Source organism: Phalangium opilio, unplaced genomic scaffold, assembly GCF_054372755.1.
Source record: "Phalangium opilio isolate 3A_F unplaced genomic scaffold, DU_Popi_V2 ptg000013l_1, whole genome shotgun sequence".
NCBI classification, from domain to species: Eukaryota; Metazoa; Arthropoda; class Arachnida; order Opiliones; family Phalangiidae; genus Phalangium; species Phalangium opilio.
Genome location: NW_028324148.1, coordinates 12464772 through 12489825, shown reverse-complemented (window position 1 = coordinate 12489825; position 25054 = coordinate 12464772). Strand labels below are relative to the sequence as shown.

Below are 25054 nucleotides of genomic sequence, written 5' to 3'. Positions count from 1 at the left end.
TCAATAAAACGCATTAAGGTGTGTCGCCTTAAAAGTGAGACTGTAAACAAGGGTGGAGTTTGGTTTTCCAATAACTGTATAAAACGGTCTGCAAAACTTATCCAATTATTGATGTTATTTCTTGCAATAACGGTATAAAATAACACTAAGAACTTACTAGTTTCGCAACCACTCTACCTGGAAGTTTCCGTCACGGAGGTTCGATATAAATGGATGTTCTTGCAAAGTTACTGTAATTCCCGCAAAATTGTTCTGTGTTAAATAGGAAGTTAAATGGGCGCTTCGTTGCAAAAAGCAAAACCAGTTATATCGCAAGTGCATTATAACATTAAATTTATAATAAATTCTCATATGAACACAACGATGAAAAAGCTACCAAACCGAAGAACAAAAACCGCGTCAATGCAATCTAGCATTCCATTCATTCACCGTAACTGGAATCTGGCCACCAAAATATACTTCCGGTTTTTACTGCTGTTCCTGCAATACATCATTGCGATAACAATAGGCTATTGCGTAGTTAATCCTGCACTTTTTGGACGTTTCTCTAGTTCTATAGTCATTGAATCGGGTGCTGTATTTTCCGTATATTTTTTGCTGATTTACCGCGAGGAGTCTTGTTCCCTCACAGAAGACTGCACGGCGCATTTACGACGGGTATCTCCCGAACGGCTTCGCAAACTAAACCGACAGCTGAAATGGTACGTTCTGATGGCCTACGCTTACAGCAGCCTCACAGCGATACTCAAAATTGCCTTTAACATTTCGCTAATTACGAGTGGCAAATACAAGGATGGGACTTATACTAACTACGCTGCGTTTACTGAGGGAATTCAAGTGTCAAAGACAGTAGATTTTTGCGTCATGGTTTTTATCGAAACTGGACGTACATTCGGATGCATGGCTTTACGTTGTTTCCTCATTGGTACTTCGGTTAACTTGTGCTTATTGGTCGGAGAATTAGCGGAACATTTATCAAAGATGTTGGAACGATTTCCCCTAAATCAAATAGCATTAATATGCGAGCAATTCCGCATCGTGGTTCAATTGACAGATAGAATTAATTTGTTGCTTAAAAATTTAACGGTTTTATGGTACGCCTTAGCTTTATACAGTTGTTGCCACGGGATTATTGGGTACATTTTGAAAAAAAATAATGAAGATTCAATGGGAACTAGTTCACGTCTACCAGGCATATTCCAGGATATGCTTGTTATGTATTTGGTTACGATATCAGCAGCAAAGATTCCCGAAGCGATGGATAAAGTCTCGCATCAATTGCTAATGTTAGGAAAAGAAGCCTGGGTTTCAGGACGAGTTCAAGAATACCAGTTCCTTTGTTCGCATTTGAATTCTGCTAATTTAGGATTGAAGATTGCCGGCTTGTTCCTGATTACGAAAAGACTGTTTCTGTCGTTTCTGGGTATGGGAATAACCTACGCTGTTATTTATATGCAAATGAATCCCGATGTAATGCGGATGTTAGGAGGTGATAACAATTGTACTTCAAAACACAACGAAACGACTTAGGTCGTCACCGTTCTTTATAGCTGAATTTGTCGAGGGCAATAATCAGGAAGGTGTAGTTCAACATAACTTTCTAGAATTTTGAACAGATATTGAAGAAATATTTATTTATTTATGCATATGGCCAGAACAACTAAGCCTTTAACCCTCGAATTGAAATAGAAAAAATATACAAACAAAAGTAAAAAAACACCTTAAAGTATGATAGATTATAAATTTTAACGGTATAGCAGCGGTGTGTACACATATCACCGACAATTATTGCTGCATTTCAATTTCGCTTCATGATGTTTGTTTCAAATGTTGTATTATTAAAATCTAGACAATAAAAATGGTGTGTGACCATAAACATTGTAGTTTTCTTTCAAGGTGTGGTTCAAGGGGTGCGGTTTTGCTTTCATGGATAACACAGTGCACTAAGTAAACAACAAATAATTGCGCTATGCATAGTTTACAGACTAGGTGGATTCATACAACTCCATTGTCCTCCTCTCGACTCGGAGAGGTAATATTTTGGGTACCCAACTTTTTTTTTTTCATTTGAATTGTCCTTCACGTTGGTTGCCTCAAAAAATTGTTTCTTGTATTATTAAATCTTACACAATAAAAAATATTAAGGTGTGTCACCATAAACATTCCAATTTCTTTGCTCATATGACCATTGAGTTCTAATATATTTATTTCTAGAGTTTTTGTTGAATTTCCTCCTCGCGTACTCGATTCGTCGAATTTCATTACTTTATCATTAGTCGTTAGCGCCATCTGTCGCCTTACGTGAGAAGCTTAAAAGAATTTCCCACGATTTTGCAGGAAAGCGCCCCGCAAAATCGCCGCAGCTTGAGTTTGAAAATTAGGCTTAGGAAGAAGTACAGCGCGAAATATGAAAGTTAGGTAATTGAAAAACAGTAAGTGGAACCTAATAAATAAAATTTGATATTTAATAAATGGAATATTGATCAATTTCTTATTAAGTGCATGTTTTTACTTGGGAATTATATGTTATTAGTTATTAAAGTAACACATAATGTGAAAATGTATTAAATTTTAAAATGGGTCGAAAATGCTCAGTAGAAAAGTGTGTCAACACTGGTAGAAATAAAAATGTATTGTGACAAAAGTGTATACGTATAGAAAATTAATAAATATTTAGATAGTTCAACCCTTTTTGAACTGTACCATTAAGATTCCCTACAAAAAATTCGGAATTACCAAAACAATGGTGTCAGGCCATTAATGGAATTGAATGGACTCCAAAAAAAGACATTTGCAGTGATCATTTTTGTCAAGTTGACTATCACGAAAGCTCTAAAATACATATACTATCGGTTTACGCAGTTCCTTCTCTATTTTTACTCGAATCTAGCAATTTACTTCCATTATCATAGCGGTTTCTAAACATTTCCTATCTATATTAAGAAATTATAGCAGACGCCATAGTTACAAATATGTGTTTTTAAGTGAAATAGATGGCGCCACCACCTAATGATAAAGTTATCCGTCCGTCCCATAGTTTCAAAAACGATGGTCGCGCGAGCGCGAAAACCCGATATCCAAATAGAACTCTAGAAGGATATATGTTCTGAACTCAATGCATATGACATCTGTTACGTGTATAAATGAGAGGCCGATAAAAGGTTTAACTAGCTTTATTTAGCGCGTTAGCGAGAGTGACTGTAGGCCCAATAGGCCAGTCTAGATTACGACTCGGGAGACGCCCCCTTGTGAGGTTGTCTACCGAGATAACGGTTTTTACATAGATTAGATCGCAGCATGATAATAGGCCACGTATCACGTTCCTTTTTTTTTTTTTTTTTTTTTTTTTTTTTTTTTTTTTTTAAACAGCAACTTCTCGCCAATAAAGCATTAACATGAAATTTTACAAGTTAATAGAAAATTAAAGATAATAAATTTTAACATCGAGTTTTACAAATTAATTGCTAGAAAATTAAAGATAATAAATGTTAACATCGATTTTTACAAATTGCTAGAAAATTAAAGATAATAAATTTTAACATCGGTTTTTACAAATTGCTAGAAAATTAAAGATAATAAATTTTAACATCGGTTTTTACAAATTGCTAGAAAATTAAAGATAATAAATTTTTAACATCGATTTTTACAAGTTGCTAGAAAATTTAAGATAATAAATTTTTAACATCGATTTTTACAAATTGCTAGAAAATTTAAGTATGTTTCGAAATCAGCATATCGTAATCTTCATATCGCACAGGTGGTTTTCTCACTCTTTCCGGTAATGTTCGGGTGGTTGGTAGATTAGCTTCCAGACGTGGGTAAGTCAGTGGTGACGTATTTTGACTGGCTGTGACTGGTCGAGAGGTTGTCGGGTCTGTCGTCAGTACTGAACCAGGTGCGGGTCGGTAGATGGGCATGTGTACTTCACAGGAACTGCTTTCTTCACGATCAGGATATTGGTTGTATACGTTCGGGACATTAGGCTTCCTGTGTTTGGATTGGCTCGTGCCAAACGTGAAGTTAACCGGTATATCTTTACTAGGAAGTTGTATCCTTGGCCGCAGATGGAATTTATTACGCCTGTAGATTGCCCCTGAAGTTGTTCTAACTATAAAAGAGTCGGGATGTTGTGTCTTGTTTATTACGATGGCTGGAAGCCATCTCCTTGGTCCATCATTGTAGTATACAGGCTCATCAATTTGATATTGCTTAATTTGGTTTCCTTGAGGTTTGCTGTTCGTTTCTTTAATCATCCGATTGCGCCGATCTTGCAACGATTTATAGGTCCCGGTTGTTTTGTACTTCGGTTGCAATGCATGGGACGCCATTGTGTTCTGAGTCCTGATTAGTCTGCCCATCAGCATCTGGGATGGCGCTGGGAGGTCTGGCAGAGGTGTCGCTCGATATTCCAGTAGGACATATTGCGGGTCAACCCCCGAGTGCTTGGCTTTCTCCAGGAGATTCTTAATCGTCTGAACGTGCCTCTCAGCCATACCGTTAGATTGAGGAAAGTACGGGCTTGAGGTGCTATGGTCTACTCCCCATTGAGTCAAGAATTCCGCGAATTCCCTCGAGTTAAAGGGAGGACCGTTATCCGTTACGATGCGTTGAGGAATTCCATATCTCGCAAAGTGGGGTTTCATGGCCTTTATTACGGCTTTCGCATCAGTGGTTCTCATCTCATCAATTTCCACGAACTTCGAGTGGTAATCGACGCAGAGTAACATTGTTTTCTGGTTGTGGTGAAACAAGTCAGCCCCAATTGTTTCCCATGGCCTTTCCGGAGCAGGGTGTGGTGTTGTTGTTCTGTGCGTGTTTGCTCTATCCTTCATGCGACAGATTGGACATGCTTGAATATGTTGCGTTACGTCGTTTGTCATTCCTGGCCAGTATACATGGACCCTGGCTTTCCTTAAACACGAATTTACTCCCTGATGTGCTCCGTGTATTTGGCGAATGATGTCGTTTCGAAGCGCTGTTGGGATTATAAGGCGTTCACCTTTGTATAGTAGGCCCTCATCTTCGTGTATTTCGTCCTTTATGGCCCAGTACGCTTGGATTATGTTTGATCTGGTGGACTTGTATTTAGGCCATCCATTCCGTATGTAGCTGCGTAACGCTTGAATGTCCTTATCATTGGCTGAGACTTCTTGGAACTCCTTTAATTTGTTTTCTGACAAGACGGTCATTGAATGGAGACTGGCAGTGGGCCCTTCCATATCCTTCGTGTCGATATCGGTTGATAGGGCAGGAGACCTGGATAGGGCATCCGCTATGTACATTTGTGTTCCCGGTACGTAGACCATCTCAAATTCGTATTTGGATAATCTCAGGACCAAACGCTGTAGGCGGGGCGAGAGGTCATTTAGTGGTTTTTCGACGATTGCAAGTAGTGGTTTGTGGTCGGTCTCAATCAGAACTTTAGTGCCCACTATATAATAGCGGAAGTGTTCGACCGCATAGACTACCGCGAGTAGCTCTTTCTCAATTTGGGCCCATCTTTGCTGGGCTTCGGTAAGAGATGTGGACGCATACTCTATCGGCTGATTTCCTTGTAGGAGAACAGCGCCTATACCGCTTTGGCTTGCATCTACGGACAGTACGCTTTGCTTTTGAGGGTTGTAAAAGGCCAGGACTGGTGCCTTCATGATGTCATGTTTAAGGCCATCGAAGCTCTTTTGGGGAGCCGTATCCCACACGAATTCTACGGCTGGTTTTAGTAGTTGTCGTAACGGGGCGGCCTTCTCAGAGTGGTACGGAATGAACTTACTAAGGTAGTTTATGATACCCAGGAATCGTTGCAGTTCTTTCTTGGTAGTGGGTGGTGTTAGTGCCTGAATTGCTGACGCCTTTTTTTCATCAACATGAACCCCAGACTGAGAGATTCTGTGTCCAAGGTAGGTGATGGTTGGAACTGCCAACTGTAGTTTCTTCTTGCTGAATGTTATGCCTGCATCCCTTGCCCGTGTAAGTACAGCTGTTAATCTTTCGTTGTGTTCTTCCGCTGTGGGGGCCGCTATTATTAGATCGTCCGTCGACACGTCAACCCCGGGTACGTCACCAAATAAATCATTCATGATTCTCTGGCATATCTCGGAAGCGCTTGAAATTCCATAGGGCATGCGCAGAAAACGAAATCTCCCGTATGGAGTCGAGAATGTGCATAGTCGGGAACTTCGTTCATCCAGCTTTATTTGCCAGAATGCAGACGTCGCATCCAAGACAGTGAATATCTTGCAGCCTTGCAACTTGCTGAAGATTTCTTGCGAGGTCGGGACTTTATAATGTTCACGTTTTATTGATTTATTCAGCCTTCGAGGGTCCAGGCAGACACGTATAGATTTGTCATTCTTCGGGACAATCACCAATGGGTGAACCCAGTCAGTAGGTTCGGTCACTGGGACGATGACTTCCATATCCTGCATGCGGGCCAGCTCTTTCTTCAGAGGTTCTCGGAATGCATGAGGTATACTTCTGGCTGGAACTATCCACGGCTGGGCGTCGCCCTTTAAGACGATATGATGCTGTCCCGGTAGGCATCCCATGGGTCCGAAGACGTCTTCGAATTGCTGTATTATCTGGCAGGGGAGAAGGTTCTTCTGCGGAGCTAGATAGCATACTTGTCTATCTATGAGAACCTTTTCCTCTGGACTGTCCAATCGCTGTATAATTCCCAACTCTGTTAGTGCGGTTGCGCCTAGTATGGGTATAGTGTTCTGTGCAGTAATGTAGAATGTACACATGCGGTGTGCATTCTCAGAAGTTGTCTTTATGTCTGCCAGTCCCAGCATCGGGACGATATGACCTGAATACGACATAACCCTCCTCTGTGCTGGTCGAATGGATGGAGTGTCGGGTAAATTTCGGAAGAGGATGCTTGGTAGTACATTCACCTGGGAACCGGTATCCATTTTTACTGCAACCCGTTGGTTATTGATCTTGATGGTCGTTACCCAGTCTTGGGCCGAGTTGTCGAACGAGGTGGCGTTTATTGTTAATATTTGTACGTATAGCGGTTCAGTATTGTATTCATCCTCGGGGTCTTCACGGTTGATATTGTTACGTCCATTGTCGTGAATTTCGTCGTTGGTCCTTACGTCTTGCTCACCCAGGTACTGTTGTGCATATAGAGTGTCTGTTTGGTTCCAAGACTGAGGGGGATGAATTTCTTGTAAAGCGAAGGTTCCATTGCAAACCCTGGCCCAGTGGTTTGGTCCACCACATTTCGCACATGTCGATCCATTTGCGGGGCACGGTCGATGTTGATGGTTAAGGCCACACCTGACGCAGGTTAGTTCAGGGGCGGAGTGGGTGCGGGTATCTTGTCGACGTGGTTGGTAGGTGTGATAACCAGAGTTCACGGATCTTGAGCGCGATGCACCACCGTAGGCGAGGTAGGGACGGCGTGGAGTCGGGGACTGTGATTGGTTTCTTCTGTGGAAGGCTGCGTCTCGTCGATACTGGGGTTGACGAGATCTAGCATGTATTGTGTCCAGGGCCATCGGCGGCGTGGAGCTCATCCTTTGTTGGACTTCGGGGTTCATCATCCTATTGGCATGGGAACCCGCTAATTCTGTTGTCCGGCAAATATTGATAGCAGTTGTCAAGGTTAACGTGCGATTTTCTAGAAGCTTCATTTGCAGTTGCTTGTCCCTGATGCCCTCAACGATTTGAGAGCAGATTAATGAGTCACGAATGGTGGCGAAATCGCAATATTTAGAGAGCGTCTTGCAATGTCCTGGTAGTGGCCGGTGGGACGAGTGGGGGGAAGTCCAATATCTTGTACAGCCTTCGCCCTTCCGGTCCAATAATATGTAAAAAAGTGTTAACTTGCGTGTCTGCAGCCTTTGACGCCAGTTCGGTTGCCTTAGCAAATATCTCAAATTCTTCTTTCCAATCCTCCCAAGAGTCCGCGGGAGCGTCGCCAGGCAAGAAGGGCGGCGGGGCCCTGAAGGTAGCCATGTAGGATTGATAAACGTTGAAAAACTGAAGGCGTATACGCGTAAAGAACAAGGGAAACCGCCGGCTACGTTGAAACTTACGACTTAGTTGAAAAGCGACGCGTAACGCGAAAAACAGAGGCACCCCACTTCTGACACCATGTTACGTGTATAAATGAGAGGCCGATAAAAGGTTTAACTAGCTTTATTTAGCGCGTTAGCGAGAGTGACTGTAGGCCCAATAGGCCAGTCTAGATTACGACTCGGGAGACGCCCCCTTGTGAGGTTGTCTACCGAGATAACGGTTTTTACATAGATTAGATCGCAGCATGATAATAGGCCACGTATCAACATCCATTTGAAAGGGTGCGGTTATATTTCGCTAAAATGTAAAACACAGTCCATAAATAAAATGGCAAGCAATCGACAGATCATTAATGATTGATGCATTCAAAAGATTTAACTTCAAATGAATTTTCTTTCAATAAAACCGTGCCCTATATTTCAAAAGTGAAGTTAATACTTTTTCTTGTCTACATTTAATAGTTTTCATGTAATCACACGAACACAACGAATAAAAAGCTGCCGGCATCCACGGTGAAAGATTTCTCGCGTAAAGTAAAAGCAGAAACTTCGACAATGCAAGTGAGCATCCCATTTATCCACCGCAACTGGAGCCTAATCACAACAATATGCTTCTGGTTTTTTCTGTTGTTCTTGCATTACATCCTTGCGGCAACAATAGTTTTTTGCATCATTCGTCCTTCCTTTTGGCACGCTTTTTCTAGTTCTATCGTTGTTGAATCGGGAGTTGTATTTTCCGTATATTTCTTCCTTATTTACTGGGAGAAATCTCGTTCACTGATGGAAGATTGTACGGCGCATTTACGCCGGGTATCTCCCGAACGGCTTCGCAAACTAAACAGACAGCTGAAATGGTACGTTCTAGCGGCGTTCGCTTACAGTGGCCTCACCGCCATACTGATTATTGCCTCAAATATTTCCTAACGATCAAGTGGAAAATATCCAAACGGATTATACACCGTCTTTGCTACATTTACAGAGGAACTGCAAGTATCAAAGGCACTTGATTTTTGCGTCATGGTTTTCGTCACAGTTGTACGTGGTTGCGGATGCATGGCGTTACGGTGTTTCCTAATAGGAATCTCCGTAAACTTGTGTTTGTTAGTTGCGGAATTAGCGGAACATTTAACGATCATGCTGGAACAATTTCGCTTTAAGGAATCTGCATTAATATGCGAACAATACCGAATCGTAATAGAACTAACAGAAAGACTTAACTCGTTGCTTAAAAATTTAACGGTCTTATGGTACGCGATTGCTTTTTACAGTTGTTGCCACGGAGTTGTTCGGTATATTTTGGATAGAGATAGATTAGACGATGTTAGAGTTAGCTCCTTGTGGCCAGGTATATTCCAGGATATGCTTGTTATGTATTTGGTTACGATGTCCGCGGCTAAGATCCCTGAAGCGATGGATAAAGTCTCACATCAATTGTTAATGTTAGGAAAAGAAGCTTGGGTTTCAGGACGAGTTCAGGAATACCAGTTCCTTTGTTCGCATTTGAATTCTGCTAATTTAGGATTGAAGATTGCCGGTTTGTGCTTGATTACGAAAAGGTTGTTTCTATCGTTTCTCGGTATGGGAATAACCTACGCTGTTATTTATATGCAAATGAATCCCAATGTAATGCAGAAGTTGCGAGGTGGTTCTTGATAACATAAAGGCGTAACTTCCTTATGTATGATCGACCGTATTCACTAAACTCGTGAGCTCACTCAATTTTAAAATTCATATAGCAAATGCTGGACAAACACATATGTATTCACAGAGAAAAGTGGCATTCCGAATTTTTGTTAGATGGCGCAAAATTTCAAATTCGAAACTTTCCTTATTTATTTTTAGCAGCCGTTGTATTAGCCACAACGGGTTTCTACCTCTCCGAGTTGCATATGTCACGGAAAGGTTCTGTTCTTGAAAAGTCCATATGTCTGTTGTTCAACCCCAGGGGACCGCGTTTGCCGTTTGCAAATCGGAGCCAACAGTTCACAGAAAATAGGAAATTATATTTAACTTAGCTATTCCACTTCAGTCCAATGCACATTTTTACTGACCACTATTCCTTCATCTGCCGAGTCATTCGTCCATCCCACATGGCAAACTATCTGTACTTAATGGCTTCTTTGATATGATATTACCAAATTGTTCAGTCTTAATATAATAAGAGAAACGTACACCGATAATTGCTATTTAACCCTTAGTTAATGCAGTACAATTTTGTTTGACATTGTTCGTTTAAAAAATAGTTTATATTATTCTTGAAATTTACACAATAAATATTAAAGTGTGTCACAACTTCACAAGCAACTTTGTTACTTTATTTCAAGGTGTGGTCATGATTCGCTTAAACGGATAACACAGTCCACAAAGCAAAGAACAATCAAACCTTTCAAAACTTATGATTGATGCTTTCAATATTTGGATACAAAAGTTAGTATTATCCTAAAGTGCAGTTGACTAGAAACTTTTTACCGGAGTTCATCAGAAGTAATGAAATAATTATTACACTTATCATTGCCGAAATGCTGATTTTATTAAGGAAAGTTTGTCCCAGTGAGACATTAAAACAAGATTACTCCTTAGTGTTTAAATCAAATGATTTTGCATGTAGCTTCTACTAAAGGTTTCAAAATTGTCAATTTGTTTGGCGGAAATTACTAGGCAACGCCTTTAATGTTTTCATTGCGTGTCATACTTATTTATATTATGCTACTTATTGTTCGAATCAATAACAGGATTTAGCACGTACAAACTGTATTTTAAATATAAAGGTTTTCTCATTTAAGCGCATTGACTAGAAGGCTGGAAACAACCACCGCGAACATTTCGTTGCTTAGACGAGGAGCAAATATTTCGAGAATTATGTTAAGCATTCCCTTTATCCACCGCAAATGGAACCTGGCCACTAAAGTCAACTTTTCATTATTGCTTCTTTTTATGCATTACATAGTTGCTGCAAATATAGCGTATGGCGCAATTCGACCGGAAAATTTAGGCAGAATTTCTTGCGCGATAGTGGTCGAAGCTGGAACCCTAGTTTCCATTTATTTCTTTCTGATTCATCGAATGGAATCATGTTCACTCACGGAAGAATGTACGGAACAGTTGGCACGATTATCACCAGAAAAACTAGTCAAAATAAACCGACAGTTGAAATGGTACGTAATCGCATCCTACGCTTACAGCGGTCTTAGTACGATACTGCAATTAGCCGCTAACATTACGGAGCGAGTGCGTGGTCAATATCCATTAGGAATTTACGCAGAATACGCTACATTCACTGAGAAAATTGAAGTGTCAAAGACATTGGATTTTTGCGTAATGGTTTTAGTCATAGCTGGAAGTTCTTTCGGATGCATGGTGTTACGGTGTTTCCAAGTAGGGATCTCCGTTAACTTGTGTTTGTTAGTGGCGGCATTAGCGGAAAATTTAACGAACATGTTGGATCAATTTCGCTTCAATGATATTGCTTTAATATGTAAACATTTTCACACCGTTGCCGAATTGACTGAAAGACTGAACTCGTTGCTTAAGAATGTAAAGGTTTTATGGTACGGGATAGCTTTTTACAGTTGTAGCCACGGAGTTGTTAGGTACATTCTTTATAAAGATACGATGAATTCCATTGAAGTTAGCTCCATGCTGCCTGGTATATTCCAGGATATGCTCATCATGTATTTGGTTACAATGTCCGCGGCAAAGATCCCCGAAGCTATGGATAAAGTTTCTTATAAATTGTTAATGTTAGGAAAAGAGGCTTGGGTTTCAGGACGAGTTGAAGAGTATCAGTTCCTTTGTTTGCATTTGAATTCTGCTAATTTAGGATTGAAAATTGCTGGCTTGTTTTTGATTACGAAAAGACTGTTTCTGTCATTTCTGGGTATGGGAATAACCTACGCTGTTATTTATATGCAAATGAACCCCGATGTAATGCAGAAGTTGCGAGGTGGTTCATCATAAAATGGGAAAAATCTAATATACAGTATGAAGAATAACATTACCTATTTTCTAATAATTGTATAGCCTCTATTCCTTATCTCTTACTCCATTCTATTTTTGTCTTGTGTTTCTGTGTAAATAAATGGAACAAAACCTTATCATTTTCTTTATCACAATATGAATGGAAACTATGGGAAATAGTTCTCGGAAATTTGATGCCCATAGCTCTGTTTCATTTCAATTTTCACAGAATATCTTTGAATAGGTTTATTCCAACTCGTTTACTATTAAAATAACTAAAATAAAACGGACACCGATAATTGCTTTTGAACCTTTAGATCATGCAATCGAATTTTGCTTCATGTTGTTCGTCCCAAAAATACTTGTATTATTCTTGAAACTTACACAATAAACATTAAGGTGTGTCACAACAAACTATGTTCTTTATTGTAAGGTGTGGCTCTAAGGGTGTGGTCATGATTTGCTTAAACGGAAAACAGAGTCCATAAAGCTATCAACAATCAATCCATTCATAACTTATGATTGATGCCTTCAATATTTGAATACAAAACTTGGTATTCTCCAAATGTGCAGTTGACTGGAAATTTTCTTTAGGAGTTCATCCGAAGCAATAAAATAAAATAAGTCTGACACTTATCATTGCCGTAATTCTGAATTTCTTAACGAAAGTTTGTTCCAGTGATACTCATAGGATTTTGCACGAACAAAAGGATGGACAAATTCCTCGCGACTTTAAAAAAGATTGCTCCTTAGCGTTTAAATAAAATTGCTGTGCATCACCAGAAGTCGCTTCTACGAAAGGTTTCGCAATAGTCTATTTGTTTGACGGAAATCATGTTTTACTAGGCAACACCTTTAATATTTAATTGAGTGTCATTCTTATTTTTAATATGCTACTTATTTTCTGATCAATAACAGAGTTAAACCTTTGCAGAATACAGTTCCTGGGATATGTTTTAACACCTATAGCCCGTATTTTTAATATAATGGTTTGCTCATATGAGAGCATTTACTAGAAGGCCGCAAACAACCACCATGAACGTTTCGTTGCTTAAACGAGGAAAAACTACTCCGAGAATGCTTTCAAGCATTCCCTTTATCCATCGCAAATGGAACCTAGCCACTAAAGTCAACTTTTCATTATTGCTGCTCTTGATGCATTACATAGTTGCTGCAAATATAACGTATGGCGCAATTCGACCTGAAAATATCGGCATGATTTCTTGCGCGATAGTTGTCGAAGCTGGAACCCTAGTTTCCATTTTTTTCTTTCTGATTCATCGCCAGGAATCGTGTTCACTCACGGAAGAATGCACGGAACAGTTGGCACGATTATCACCCGAAAAACTAGTCAAAATAAACCGACACTTGAAATGGTACGTAATCGCATCCTACGCTTACAGCGGTGTCAGCACAATACTGCAATTAGCCGCTAATATCACGGATCGAATGCGTGGTAAATATCCAGAGGGAAGTTACACAGAATACGCCACGTTTACTGAGAAAATACAAGTGTCGAAGACATTGGATTTTTGCATAATGGTTTTCGTCACAGTTGGACGTTGTTTCGGATGCATGGTGTTACGGTGTTTCCAAGTAGGAATCTCCGTTAACTTGTGTTTGTTGGTAGCTGCATTAGCGGAACATTTAACCAACATGTTGGAACAATTTCGCTTCAATGATATTGCAATAATATGTAAACATTTTCACAGCGTCGCCGAATTGACAGAACGACTGAACTCGTTGCTTAAAAATGTAAAGGTTTTATGGTATGGGATAGCTTTTTACAGTTGTAGCCACGGAGTTGTTCGCTACATTCTTTATAAAGATACGATGAATTCCATCGAAGTTAGCTCAATGCTGCCAGGTATATTTCAGGATATGCTCGTCATGTACTTGGTTACAATGTCCGCGGCTAAGATCCCCGAAGCTATGGATAAAGTTTCTTATAAATTGTTAATGCTAGGAAAAGAGGCTTGGGTTTCAGGACGAGTTGAGGAGTACAGGTTCCTTTGTTCGCATTTGAATTCTGGTAATTTAGGTCTGAAGATTGCCGGGCTGTTTTTGATCACGAAAAGACTGTTTCTATCGTTTCTGGGTATGGGTATAACATACGCTGTTATTTATATGCAAATGAACCCAGATATAATGCGTAAATTACGTGGCGATTCGAATTAAATATCTCGATATTATATTTTCTTGATGTCGCATTAATGATATCTTATGCTTAGAGTAAATTGAAATCCCAGTCAAACCCACGAAAATTTCATAACACATAACTTTCTACAAATATTAGACGTCTAAAACTTACGGAATATGATAAATTAACCATAGAACTCTTTTAAATTGTGTACAGTTTACATTTTCTCAAACGCATTTGTAACAAATGGAAGCTAGAACCTAAAAATTCCTCAACAAAATACTGTACTATTAACTTTCGATACAAATGTGAACACTAGCGATAGTAAAAAAAAGTAAGGAAATTGAACAAGATGGCCCCGGCCAGATTAACGTTTTGCGCTAGCTCGACTAAAATTTATTATTATTAAATATATTATATGGTGATCCTGGCTTATTTTTACTTGCGGTTTCTCTTCTTTTCATTACCAAATACGAATAAGAATAACAAAGTATGATTTTGGTTTACAGATTAATGAAACAAGTAATTTATAAATTTCTCTATGAACTGGAACAGTTTTATTAATATTAATATTTTTATTTCAAACCTAATTTTTGTTAGATAATAGATATATCTGGCACTAAAAATTTTCATTGATTGTACGCTTAGACCAGTATGCAACCATCCCAGGGAAAGTAGGGTTCAAATATGAAGGACTAATTAAATTTATCAATGGCACCTTTCTGTAATAATTTCAAGAAACCAAAAATAAATCGATCTACGTCGTAACGATCTTAAAAAAGACCCCTCACACCCATTATGTGTAAATAGCACTTACGCAATACAATAATATACTACAAACAGTTAGGGGTGGGCTCTCCGTAAACACATATTTCCATTGGATAATAAAAAAAACCTATTTCTTCATAACACAATCAAAAGGGTGGGGTGGAGTCTCGCTTTGTCCATTAAAAATAGCTGCATTAAATCAACACGAAACAATTTTGATGCATTAGCTACAACGTTCATTTTATTTCTAAGACAGTAAGAAACATAACGAATCTTGCACTTACAATGGAAGTCTCGGTGATTAAGCGAAGCCCAGCTTCTAAGTTTAAAATGGCAACATTTAACTCGCAGTATATTAACAAACTAACCAAAATTTCCTTTTGGATATCATTTGTCTTTTTCCATTACATAACCGTTGCAACTATCTATTATTGCGTATCGTGGCCAGAAGCAACATTCGAATTATCGGGAGATCTCGTCAGCCGTTTCGGCATGATTTGTTCAGTATATTTCCATATCGTGTATCGCAAAGAACTACAAATCCTGATTGAAGACTGTACCGCGCACCTCGTTCGTATTTCACCAGAAACATTTCACAAAATAAATCGCCAAATAAAATGGTACTTAGTCGTTTCTCTCGTTTACAATTGTCTCATCGTGGTACTGGAAATTGGATCAATTATATCAGTGGCAACAGGTGTAAAACGTAAAACGTATTATGCTGGTTACGTTGCATTTTCACCGCAATTAGTCCTTTCTCCTTGGAAAGATGCCATATTGGGAATTGTTGTCGAATGCGGTCGTAACTTTGGTAATCTGATTTTACGTAGCTTCATTAATATTAGCACAATGAATGTCTGTTTGACTGTCGCCGCGTTACTGGAACATTTAACAACAATGCTGGAAATATTGCGTTTCAATCGAGTAACGGATATTTGCGATCATTTTCTAATGGTAACGAAACTGTCCGAACGTCTTAATACTTTTTTAAAAAACCTGATGGTTTTTTGGTTCGGCGTCTCTTTTTATTCTTGTTCTCACGGAATTATTCAGACTTTATTGTTTGGAGAAAAAATAGGAACTATTGGACTTGGAGCCAAAATTCCTACTATATTTCAGGACATTATCAATACTTGCTTGATTACTATTGTAGCCGGCAAAATACCTGAAGCCTACGAAAAGGTTTCTTACAAATTACTACTACTTGGAAAAGAAGCTTGGGTTACCAATCGAGTTCGGGAATATCACTTCTTGTGTTCGTATTTAAACTCGGGAAATTTAGGTTTGAAACTTGGAGGTTTGTTTTTGGTTAGTAAAAGACTGTTTTTGTCGTTTTTGGGAATGGGGGTTACTTATGCAATTGTTTATATTCAAATGAATCCTGCTGTTATGCGAAAATTGCAAGGAGATTCGAATTATTGCTCTAATTGCACTTGCAAGTGATGAAACTAGAGAATAGAACTTAACTGTTTAACTGTATTATTAAATACTCCTGTTTTCTTGCTTAAAATTTTGATTGTTTTTGACATTTGTGATATGTGCTTGGACAGGAACCCATTAGCTAAGAGTAATCAACATTGACTCCACCCTAGCTTTTAATATTAAATTCTATACTTGTTTTAAGGGCGGGGCTTGACTGCTCTCCGTCATGTGTCGTAGTTCTGACGTCTTTCTCAATGTCATTTCATTGTTTAATCGTCTGCAGATATTACTAGCTCATGGACAATAAAGTCGAAAGCCAGATCAATGACGTAGTTCCGCGAGGTCAGGAGCAAACGTAACGTAATGTTCTTGTGGCCGTCGAGATAAATTATTCGTGACGCAAAAACTGTCAAACATATTTATTAGGCCTAGTCTAGCTCCGTCTTCAAATTCATTGAGAAAATGACTACACAATCATTCCAATTTGCTTATGAATTATTTTTTTTTGGTACAGTACATCATTACCTTAATTTCGTCAGGTTCATATTCGGGAAATAATTAAAAAAAGTGTGAGATATAAATGCGACCAGGCTATAGAATTTTCCAAACATAAAATCTATAATATAAGAAATCAACAATTATGGGTGGATTTTGTTGTCATTTAATGTTTCGTTTTCGTAAGAACGCAATTACGGTCAGTTTGTTCGTTACACAATAAAAAGGGTGGAGTCACAATTTCCATTTTAAGAAACACCCAAAAAGTATACACCTTTTGATTTTCAGTTAAAATGAATCGAAAAACACGCAAAACACAATTTTAAATTTAGAACGAAAGCAACTGTTACAATGAGTATCTCGCAGTCATTGTTTAAAAACAGCGTATCCAGTGTTAAACCAAAAGTAGTCCAAGAAACATCGTCGCAAATGACCATATCAATTTTTCACTCGAGATTCAACAACAAAACAACCAAAATAATTTTTTGGCTATCGCTATTTGCAACGCAATACATAATTGCAGCAAATATCTGTTATGGCGTTTTGCGACCAAACACTCTAATTTATTTATCGGGAAGTATAGTATCCCTGTCTTGCAACATTGTTTCGGTATACTTTCTTCTGGTGTACCGTAAGGAATTACGTGCCCTGACCGAAGATTGCACTTCCCACCTTGTTCAAATTTTACCAGAAATAGAGACTAAAATCAATCTGCGATTAAAATGGTACCTCGCCCTTTCCCTCGTGTACAACAGCGTAATACTGTTCCTAGAAATCGCCGGACACCTTTCAGGTACGATACGTGAATACGGTAAACCTATTGCTGACGACAGGTCCTACGCAAGCTTCATTGCGTTTACTTCTGGATTGCAAGTACCTCGATGGGCAGATGCATTAATTGGCATCGTCACTCTAACATGTCGCACTTTCGCTTCTATGACCTTACGATGTTTCGTGATTGTTAGCACAATCAACCTCTGTTTTATTGTAGCTGCCTTATTGGAGCATTTATCCACCATGCTAGAATCGATTCGTTTCAATCGAATTACGGTTATAATGGAGCATTTCTTAATAGTAACAAAATTATCGGAAAGGGTTAATGATTTGCTGAAAAACATTATGATTTTGTGGTACGGCGTAGCGTTTTATACTTGTACTCAAGGAATTATTCAGTATATCTTAAATAACGATAGAATGGACTCCATCGGACTCTCTGCCATGTTGCCCACAATATTTCAAGACCTTATCACTATGTGTTTGACAACAATCGCTGCTGGGAAAATACCCGAAGCAACTGAAAAGGTTTCGAACAAATTGTTGACACTTTCAAATGAAGCTTGGATTTCAGGAAGAGTTCAAGAATATAATTTCATATCATCGCATTTAAATTCGGGAAATTTAGGTTTGAAACTCGGCGGCCTGTTTTTGGTTAGTAAAAGATTGTTTTTGTCGTTTTTGGGAATGGGGGTAACTTACGCCATTGTTTATATTCAAATGAATCCTTCTGTCATGCGAAAATTGCAATTAGATTCGTTAAATTGCTGTAATTGTACTTGTATGTGATGAAATTGAAGAATAAAGTCTTTACTGTTATAAGTCTTTACTGTATTAAGAAATTCTCGAATTTTGTGTCTACACTTTACACGTCTGTTTTGAAAATAAAATAGTGAACCTGATTGCATAAAAGAGTATCCTTATTCAAAGACGTCTTTCTACTATTGGTCCCTCATAAGGCTTCCTTATAACAAATAAAGTATCTTTAAGCCCATATGAAGTTGGACTTAACAACGAAGTAAGCAAAACTTGCCATAATCCAAAGCTATACTTCAGTCGGAAAATATATCTCTTCATCGTTGTTTGTATTTGACATTTAACGTGATTTATAGCGTTATTGTCTTCAAAATCTACAAAATTTGTCTAAAATGAAGCATGGAATAAATTATTAGATATCTTAAATTGCTTCATATATAAATTCTCATTTGTTGGCGAAACCCAACAAGGTTCAAAGAGAATTGAGATGGCTAAAAATGGCACCACTCTGTAGAGTTTCGCAATCATAAAACGCGTCAGAAAATAGGCTACATTTAACGTCACGTTTTCGTAAGAAAGCAATTACAACCTTTGTTCGTTACACAATAAAAAGGGTGGAGTAACATTTTAAAAAACACCCAAAAAACGTCGTCTGCTTATATTTTTAGCGCATGGACAACAAATTCAAGAGCTAGTTCACAAGCGAACGCAAAGTTCAACGCTCACCAAGATAAAACTATTTATGACAGAAATTTATCATATGCATGATGATTAGTCTAGCTCCTCCTTCAAGGCCCGCCTATTAGATAAGTTGAGAAAATGAAAAAACAATCATTCCTATTACCCTATAATTTCCTGCCTTGTTACGACACTGCCTTAAAATTCGTCAGATGTAAATAAGGCCAAACATAAAATCTATAAAATATAAGCAGAAATAAAATAGGGTGGAACTTGTTATCATTGAACGTTTCGTTTTCGTAAGATAGCAATTATAGCTTGTTTGTTCGTTACACAATAAAAGGGTGGAGTCACACTTTCCCTTTAAGAAATATCCATTAAGGTAAACACCGTTTTTGATGTATATCCAAACTGTTGACACAAAAATTAATCGAAACGCAGTCAAAAACCATCAACTTTTCCTCAGAACGAACGCAGCTTTTACGATGAGCATCTCGCAGTCCCTCTTTATTAAAAAACCAAGTCTTAAACCCAAATTAACGCGAGAAACATCTACGCGAATGGCCACAACAATATTTCACTTGAAATTTAACAACAAAGCAACTAAGATTTATTTTTGGCTTTCGTTATTTGCCACGCATTATATAGTTGCCGCATCAGTATGTTATTCCGTTTTAAGACCCCACTATTTTGGCTCATTATCCGGAAATATAGTATCACTAACCGGAAATATTATTTCGGTATACTTCCTTCTCGTGTACCGTAAAGAATTAGGTGCCTTGACAGAAGATTGCACTTTCCATCTCGTTCGAATTTTACCTGAAACACTTCACAAAATCAACCGGCTCTTAAAATGGTATTTTCTCGTTTCACTTTTGTACAACAGTGTAATTGTGTTCCTGGAAATAGCTCAATACCTTTCACATACATTACGTTCATACGGTGAAAATCTTAATGACGATAGCACTTTCGCGAGCTACGCAGCCTTTACTTCAGGATTGGTCATACCCGCCTGGGCAGATTTGTTTGTTGCCATTGTTCTTATAACCGCCCGCTCTTTCGGTTGTATGGCTTTAAGGTGTTACGTCATTCTAAGCACCATAAATCTGTGTATTATTATAGCAGCCCTATTTGAACATTTAACCACCATGCTAGAATCTCTCCGGTTCAATCAAATTACGGTTATAGTCGAGCATTTCTTGGTAGTAGCAAAATTATCGGAAAGGCTTAATAATTTGCTTAAGAATATCATGGTTTTGTGGTACGGCGTAGCGTTTTATAGTTGCAGTCAAGGAATTATTCAGTATATTTTAAAAAACGATAATATGGACTCCATCGGACTGTCTGCAATGTTGCCCACAATATTTCAAGACCTTATCACTATGTACTTGACAACACTCGCCGCTGGTAAAATACCCGAAGCAATTGAAAAGGTTTCGTACAAACTGTTGACACTTTCAATCGAAGCTTGGATTTCAGGACGTGTTCAGGAATATCATTTCATTTCAGCGCATTTAAATTCGGGAAACTTAGGATTGAAACTGGGTGGGTTGTTTTTGATTACTAAAAGAATGTTTTTGTCGTTTTTGGGAATGGGAGTGACTTACGCGGTTGTTTATATTCAATTGAACCCGTCCGTTATGCGAAAATTGCAAGGAGATTCGTTAAATTTCTCCAATTGCACTTGTAACGGATAAAATAATATAATAAAGACTGTAATAAAAATAAATCCTAAAAAAAATTACATCTGTTCGAAGATTTTAAATTTGGGATCCATATTGTTTTTTTTTTTAATTCTAACTTTGTAAGATTATATAAGAAACTGCTACTTCATGGAATTCGTTAAAACTATATTTTTATTTACAAACTTATTATTTTAACGAATTCCATGAAATGGTTTTGTTAATGTGATTGTTATATATAATTCAATATCGATCTTAGTTGAAATAATTCATAGATGTCGCTATGCAGCGAAAAATCAATCCAACTTAACGTTGCTTTCGTTTCTGAATTCTATCTATAAAGGGGTAGTTTTGGGTTTTTGAATGCAATAATGTTAACAGTACTAACGGAAAAAGTAAACTGTTGTTTGTCCGGGACAACATCCTTTACTTGTATATCTTCTGTACCTTTGCATTCTATCAATGTTAATCACTATCAAAACATAATTGTATTGAGCTTTTAATTATATTAAATTTCCATTATATTCATTAATTAGTAATTTTTATGCAAGTTGTTAAGTAGGGCTTATCCTTTGGCTCCAGGACCTACTCTAGTTATTTTACGAGAGTATTATTCGTACAAATTCGTTGAAACCAAAAACGGAGTAAAGTAATAACAACGTAGCAAATTATCTACTCTTCCTCGACTCCTTTGAATGTTTTGAAGGGAGTTTTTTATAAGTGCAAACGTCGCACTCGCCATCTAGCAAATGTCGGCTCTTGTGGGGCCCTTAACATGCTGGCTAATCTTCTATACACAAATTTTACCTTGCTAAAGGCAGGAACCAATCAGAACTCGTTCACGGTTAAACAATTCAGCCAATTAGAGAAGAGTAAGTCCTGTTGAAATAAAAGGGAAAAGGCACTATATTTTATGAGACAGGGTATTCTTGTTTTCATGTTCCTGTGAAAAGGCTCGAGTTTTTTCTGCCACGTAACATTGACATTTGGCTCCGTGTTTGGGGAAGGAATTTTTCGGGGCATAGAAAAATAGGCTATGAGCCATTATTGAACAGTCTAAATTTTCCTATTCACCTTCCCTTTAAGTTCCCTACGCCCAACTCGCGAAAACCATATTTTCAGTGCGACTCTTTATTTTTACATAGTCGCATTGAATGCGTGTGCGTTGTCCTATTTTTCCAAACCGAAAATATAGTAGTTCAATGTCTGAGCTGAATATAGAAGGTGTTAACTCGCAAACACACAAACATTGTGGAATTTTCTAGGTTAATTAAAAATACCGTGGATCGCGATCGTGAATTTATCACCTCGATATTTTCATTCAAGTTGCATTGCCTATCGCTATGGGGTGGTTCATTTATTTAGCTCTTGGTATATTTATCGAAATAAACCATATTAAAAGTTTAACTTATGAATCGCAGTTTTACCCCGATATTGAGTTGATAATAAAGCCCTATAAAGATGCGGGACCATTGGGAATCATCGTGGGAACAATAGGCAACGTTGTCAAATTAAACCAAGACTTAATGACCCAATTAATACTGGCTATTAAAAATATCAAATACCCCGGCGGTCCATTTATTAACCGTCCGCCACAAACGACGTTCAATGCAGTGAGTACCTTTTGTACCTACTGAAATAATATAGTTTATTAGTAAATACCAGATCGGTTCAATACCTACCATCTAACTAGTTTTGTTGTGTACCTGAGTTTGGTTTCAGAGCCAATTAATCAGAGACTTTCTTGGTTATCCTTTGGAAGAATATACAATGAAAACCACGGATGGTTACATATTGGGAATACAAAGAATTCCAAGGCAGGGGGCACCCATTGTGCTTTTACTACCGGGGCTATTTTCTTCCAGTCGATCATTTGTTATAAACGCCCATGCTGACCAAAATTTGGGTGAGTACCAAGTTAGCATATAGCAGGTAATGTCTCTATTCTGTTCCGGTTTGGAGGGGAAACTTTTGAAGGAAGATGTCGAAGGTGGTTCTTTACTAAAGGGAAACTCATGTTTGTAGCGACGATTTTATGGGACGCTGGTTTCGATGTGTGGCTCTTAAACTTTAGAGGCCAGCCTAGTTCCACTAAGCACGAAACCTTATCAGAAGATGATGCGGAGTATTGGAATTTCAGGTAACAAATGTTCAACCCCACTTGATAAAAACAGCTTTACTTCTTATGGCGTCTAACATTGCGTATCATTACGCTTCAGCTTTCCCTATACCTTCAACTGAGTTGACGACAGCACACAATTGCGCTGGGTATTTAGAAAACCAAATTGAAATTTGTAATAATTTTTTTAAAGCATAAACGAACTGGCGTTGATCGATTTGCCCCAGACGATCGACTACATATTGAAGAAAACAAAGGCAATGACTCTATCAATTTGTGGGCACTCATTGGGTACAACTACCGCTTTTGCGTTCTTATCTCGAATGCCCAAATACAATTTTAAGGTACTAATTATCACTTTATGAGAATTTTCAAGAATCAAAATATAATATGCTTGTCTATTTTACAACAGGTTAAAGTGTTCGTTGCTATGGCGCCTATAGCCAAAGTATCAAACCTACGGAATCCAGTAATTAATTTATATCAATTTGCTAACGTAATAACAGTAAGTAATTGCTAAAATTAAGAACGTGATGCTATTTATTCTTCCGTTATTAATATTTTCGTCTTAATCACAGGTTCTAACTGCAGCATTAGGCACAAAGGGAGAGTTCTTACCAGGACTTGATCTCTTTGACAAGTCAGTCTCTAAAATTTGCGAAATCAGCTTGCTAAACACTGTCCTGTGTCAAACCATCGCTTCATCCCTTTTTGCTCTGGGCTCTAAGAATTTAAATGTGGTAATGAATTAAGGATTATAATTGCTCAATAGTTTATCAATTACAGACGGGGATAGGGTTAAGTTAGGTTAACATAGTCAAACGTACATTTGTTAGAATGGGTTTCGTTCGGTCCAATGAGACTAAAAGATTTCCGATTATTCCAGTTGTCCCGAACGCTGTTTTTTAGAGTTGAAAGAACAAAGACAATATAAATTGAAATTATGTTCTCTTTTAGACATTAATCCCGGTTATAGCAAATCAATTTCCAACCCGCATATCTACCTACCTTTTGGACCATTTTGCTCAGGTAATGTTGAAACATTTAATCGAATACTCGATGAAAAATGCCATCAATCACTTTGTAGATGATAAGAGATGATACATTTCAAAGTTATGATTTCGGGAAAAACAATATCAAGGTTTATAATCAAGTAAATATACATGCATTTTCTAAATTTAGTGTCGAACCAGGGATAGATTTAATTTTAGAAGTAGGAATGGAGAACGGTTAGTATATACTTCAGTCCGACTCATAGCCCAGTATAGGCCCCTCCCTCGAACACGTAACGAAAAGTTTAAATTTTCTTATTGGCTCACTTAAACCACGTTTTGATGCCGTTGCTGATGGGGACGAAGAAAATACGTTATTCCTTTTTACCTCTGTCGCTATGACCCGCCTCTTCTTTCATATCCCCCGTCCCGTGGAAGGGGATCCGGGACTTTGACGCGCGCCCAGATTACTCCGTTCTCCATTCCTACTTCTAAAGTTAAATCTATCCCTGGTCGAACGCTAGAAATACTACAATTGTAAATCATTTGAATATTATTTTACAGTCAAGTCCACCTCCGTTTAAAGTTGAAAATATTCTGACAGCAGTTGCGTTGTTTAGTAGCGAATGGGATAACCTTTCGACTCAAAAGGACATTGAATATCTCAGAAATAATTTAAAATCGTTAATTAAGGATAAGGTTATCGAGAAGAATGTTGAATTTAGCCATGACGATTTTGCGTTCGCTCAAAACGCCAATGTTCTGGTTTACAACGAAGTTACTCGAATATTAAAAATGCACAGCGGTATTATATGATACATATTCGTATTATAACAATATTCATATATTAAAATTTGTATGCCGTAACTGACGCGGATTGAACATTATAATTGTACAGTAACCGAACTCTTTCACTCCACATACACACACAATCAATGTTTTTACAAACTTCCGTAAAGGTACACGCTGGATGGCAAAATATATTCCTTTAAGCTGATATGCAGTAGTGAAGAGCATTTTTTGCTGACCCTCTTTATAACTACAAAGTTCATAAATGGATACGTCTGCATCGTTCTATTTTTCTAAATAACCCAAACCTACCTATACTGAAAAATAAATTCAAGCTGATACCGTCAATAAATTAAAAACATCGTTAAGATAGCAATATAGTTCAGATTCTATTTTAATAAAGAACAACGTAGTTGACGAAAACGAATTAGTACCATCTTCATTTTCGTTGAATTTAG

The 25054-nt window shown here is 38.0% G+C and overlaps 2 protein-coding genes across 2 annotated transcripts; both read left to right on the top strand.

Moving 5' to 3' along the window:
* Positions 1–12646: 12646 nt before the first annotated feature.
* LOC149709214 (uncharacterized) lies at positions 12647–14159 on the top strand. The gene is made up of 2 exons (XM_089864599.1): positions 12647–12782; positions 12916–14159. The coding sequence occupies exon 2, from the start codon at positions 12981–12983 to the stop codon at positions 14157–14159; it is 1179 nt and encodes a 392-aa protein (XP_089720725.1). The 5' UTR covers positions 12647–12782; positions 12916–12980.
* Positions 14160–22466: 8307 nt separating this feature from the next.
* On the top strand, positions 22467–24623 carry LOC149709213 (lysosomal acid lipase/cholesteryl ester hydrolase-like). The gene is made up of 8 exons (XM_089864600.1): positions 22467–22602; positions 22722–22836; positions 23009–23159; positions 23228–23320; positions 23394–23555; positions 23773–23844; positions 23903–23968; positions 24372–24623. The coding sequence occupies exons 1-8, from the start codon at positions 22467–22469 to the stop codon at positions 24621–24623; spliced, it is 1047 nt and encodes a 348-aa protein (XP_089720726.1).
* The last annotated feature ends 431 nt before the right edge of the window (positions 24624–25054 follow it).

What these genes read in the sequence shown, in the direction of transcription:
- LOC149709214 (XM_089864599.1), top strand. Translation starts at nt 12,981, where the DNA reads ATGAGAGCATTTACTAGAAGGCCGCAAACAACCACCATGAACGTTTCG.
- LOC149709213 (XM_089864600.1), top strand. Translation starts at nt 22,467, where the DNA reads ATGAAAACCACGGATGGTTACATATTGGGAATACAAAGAATTCCAAGG. An exon ending in GCTCTAAGAATTTAAATGTG is followed by an intron (nt 23,556 to 23,772) that starts GTAATGAATTAA and finishes GTTCTCTTTTAG; the next exon opens with ACATTAATCCCGGTTATAGC. An exon ending in TTTTGGACCATTTTGCTCAG is followed by an intron (nt 23,845 to 23,902) that starts GTAATGTTGAAA and finishes ATCACTTTGTAG; the next exon opens with ATGATAAGAGATGATACATT.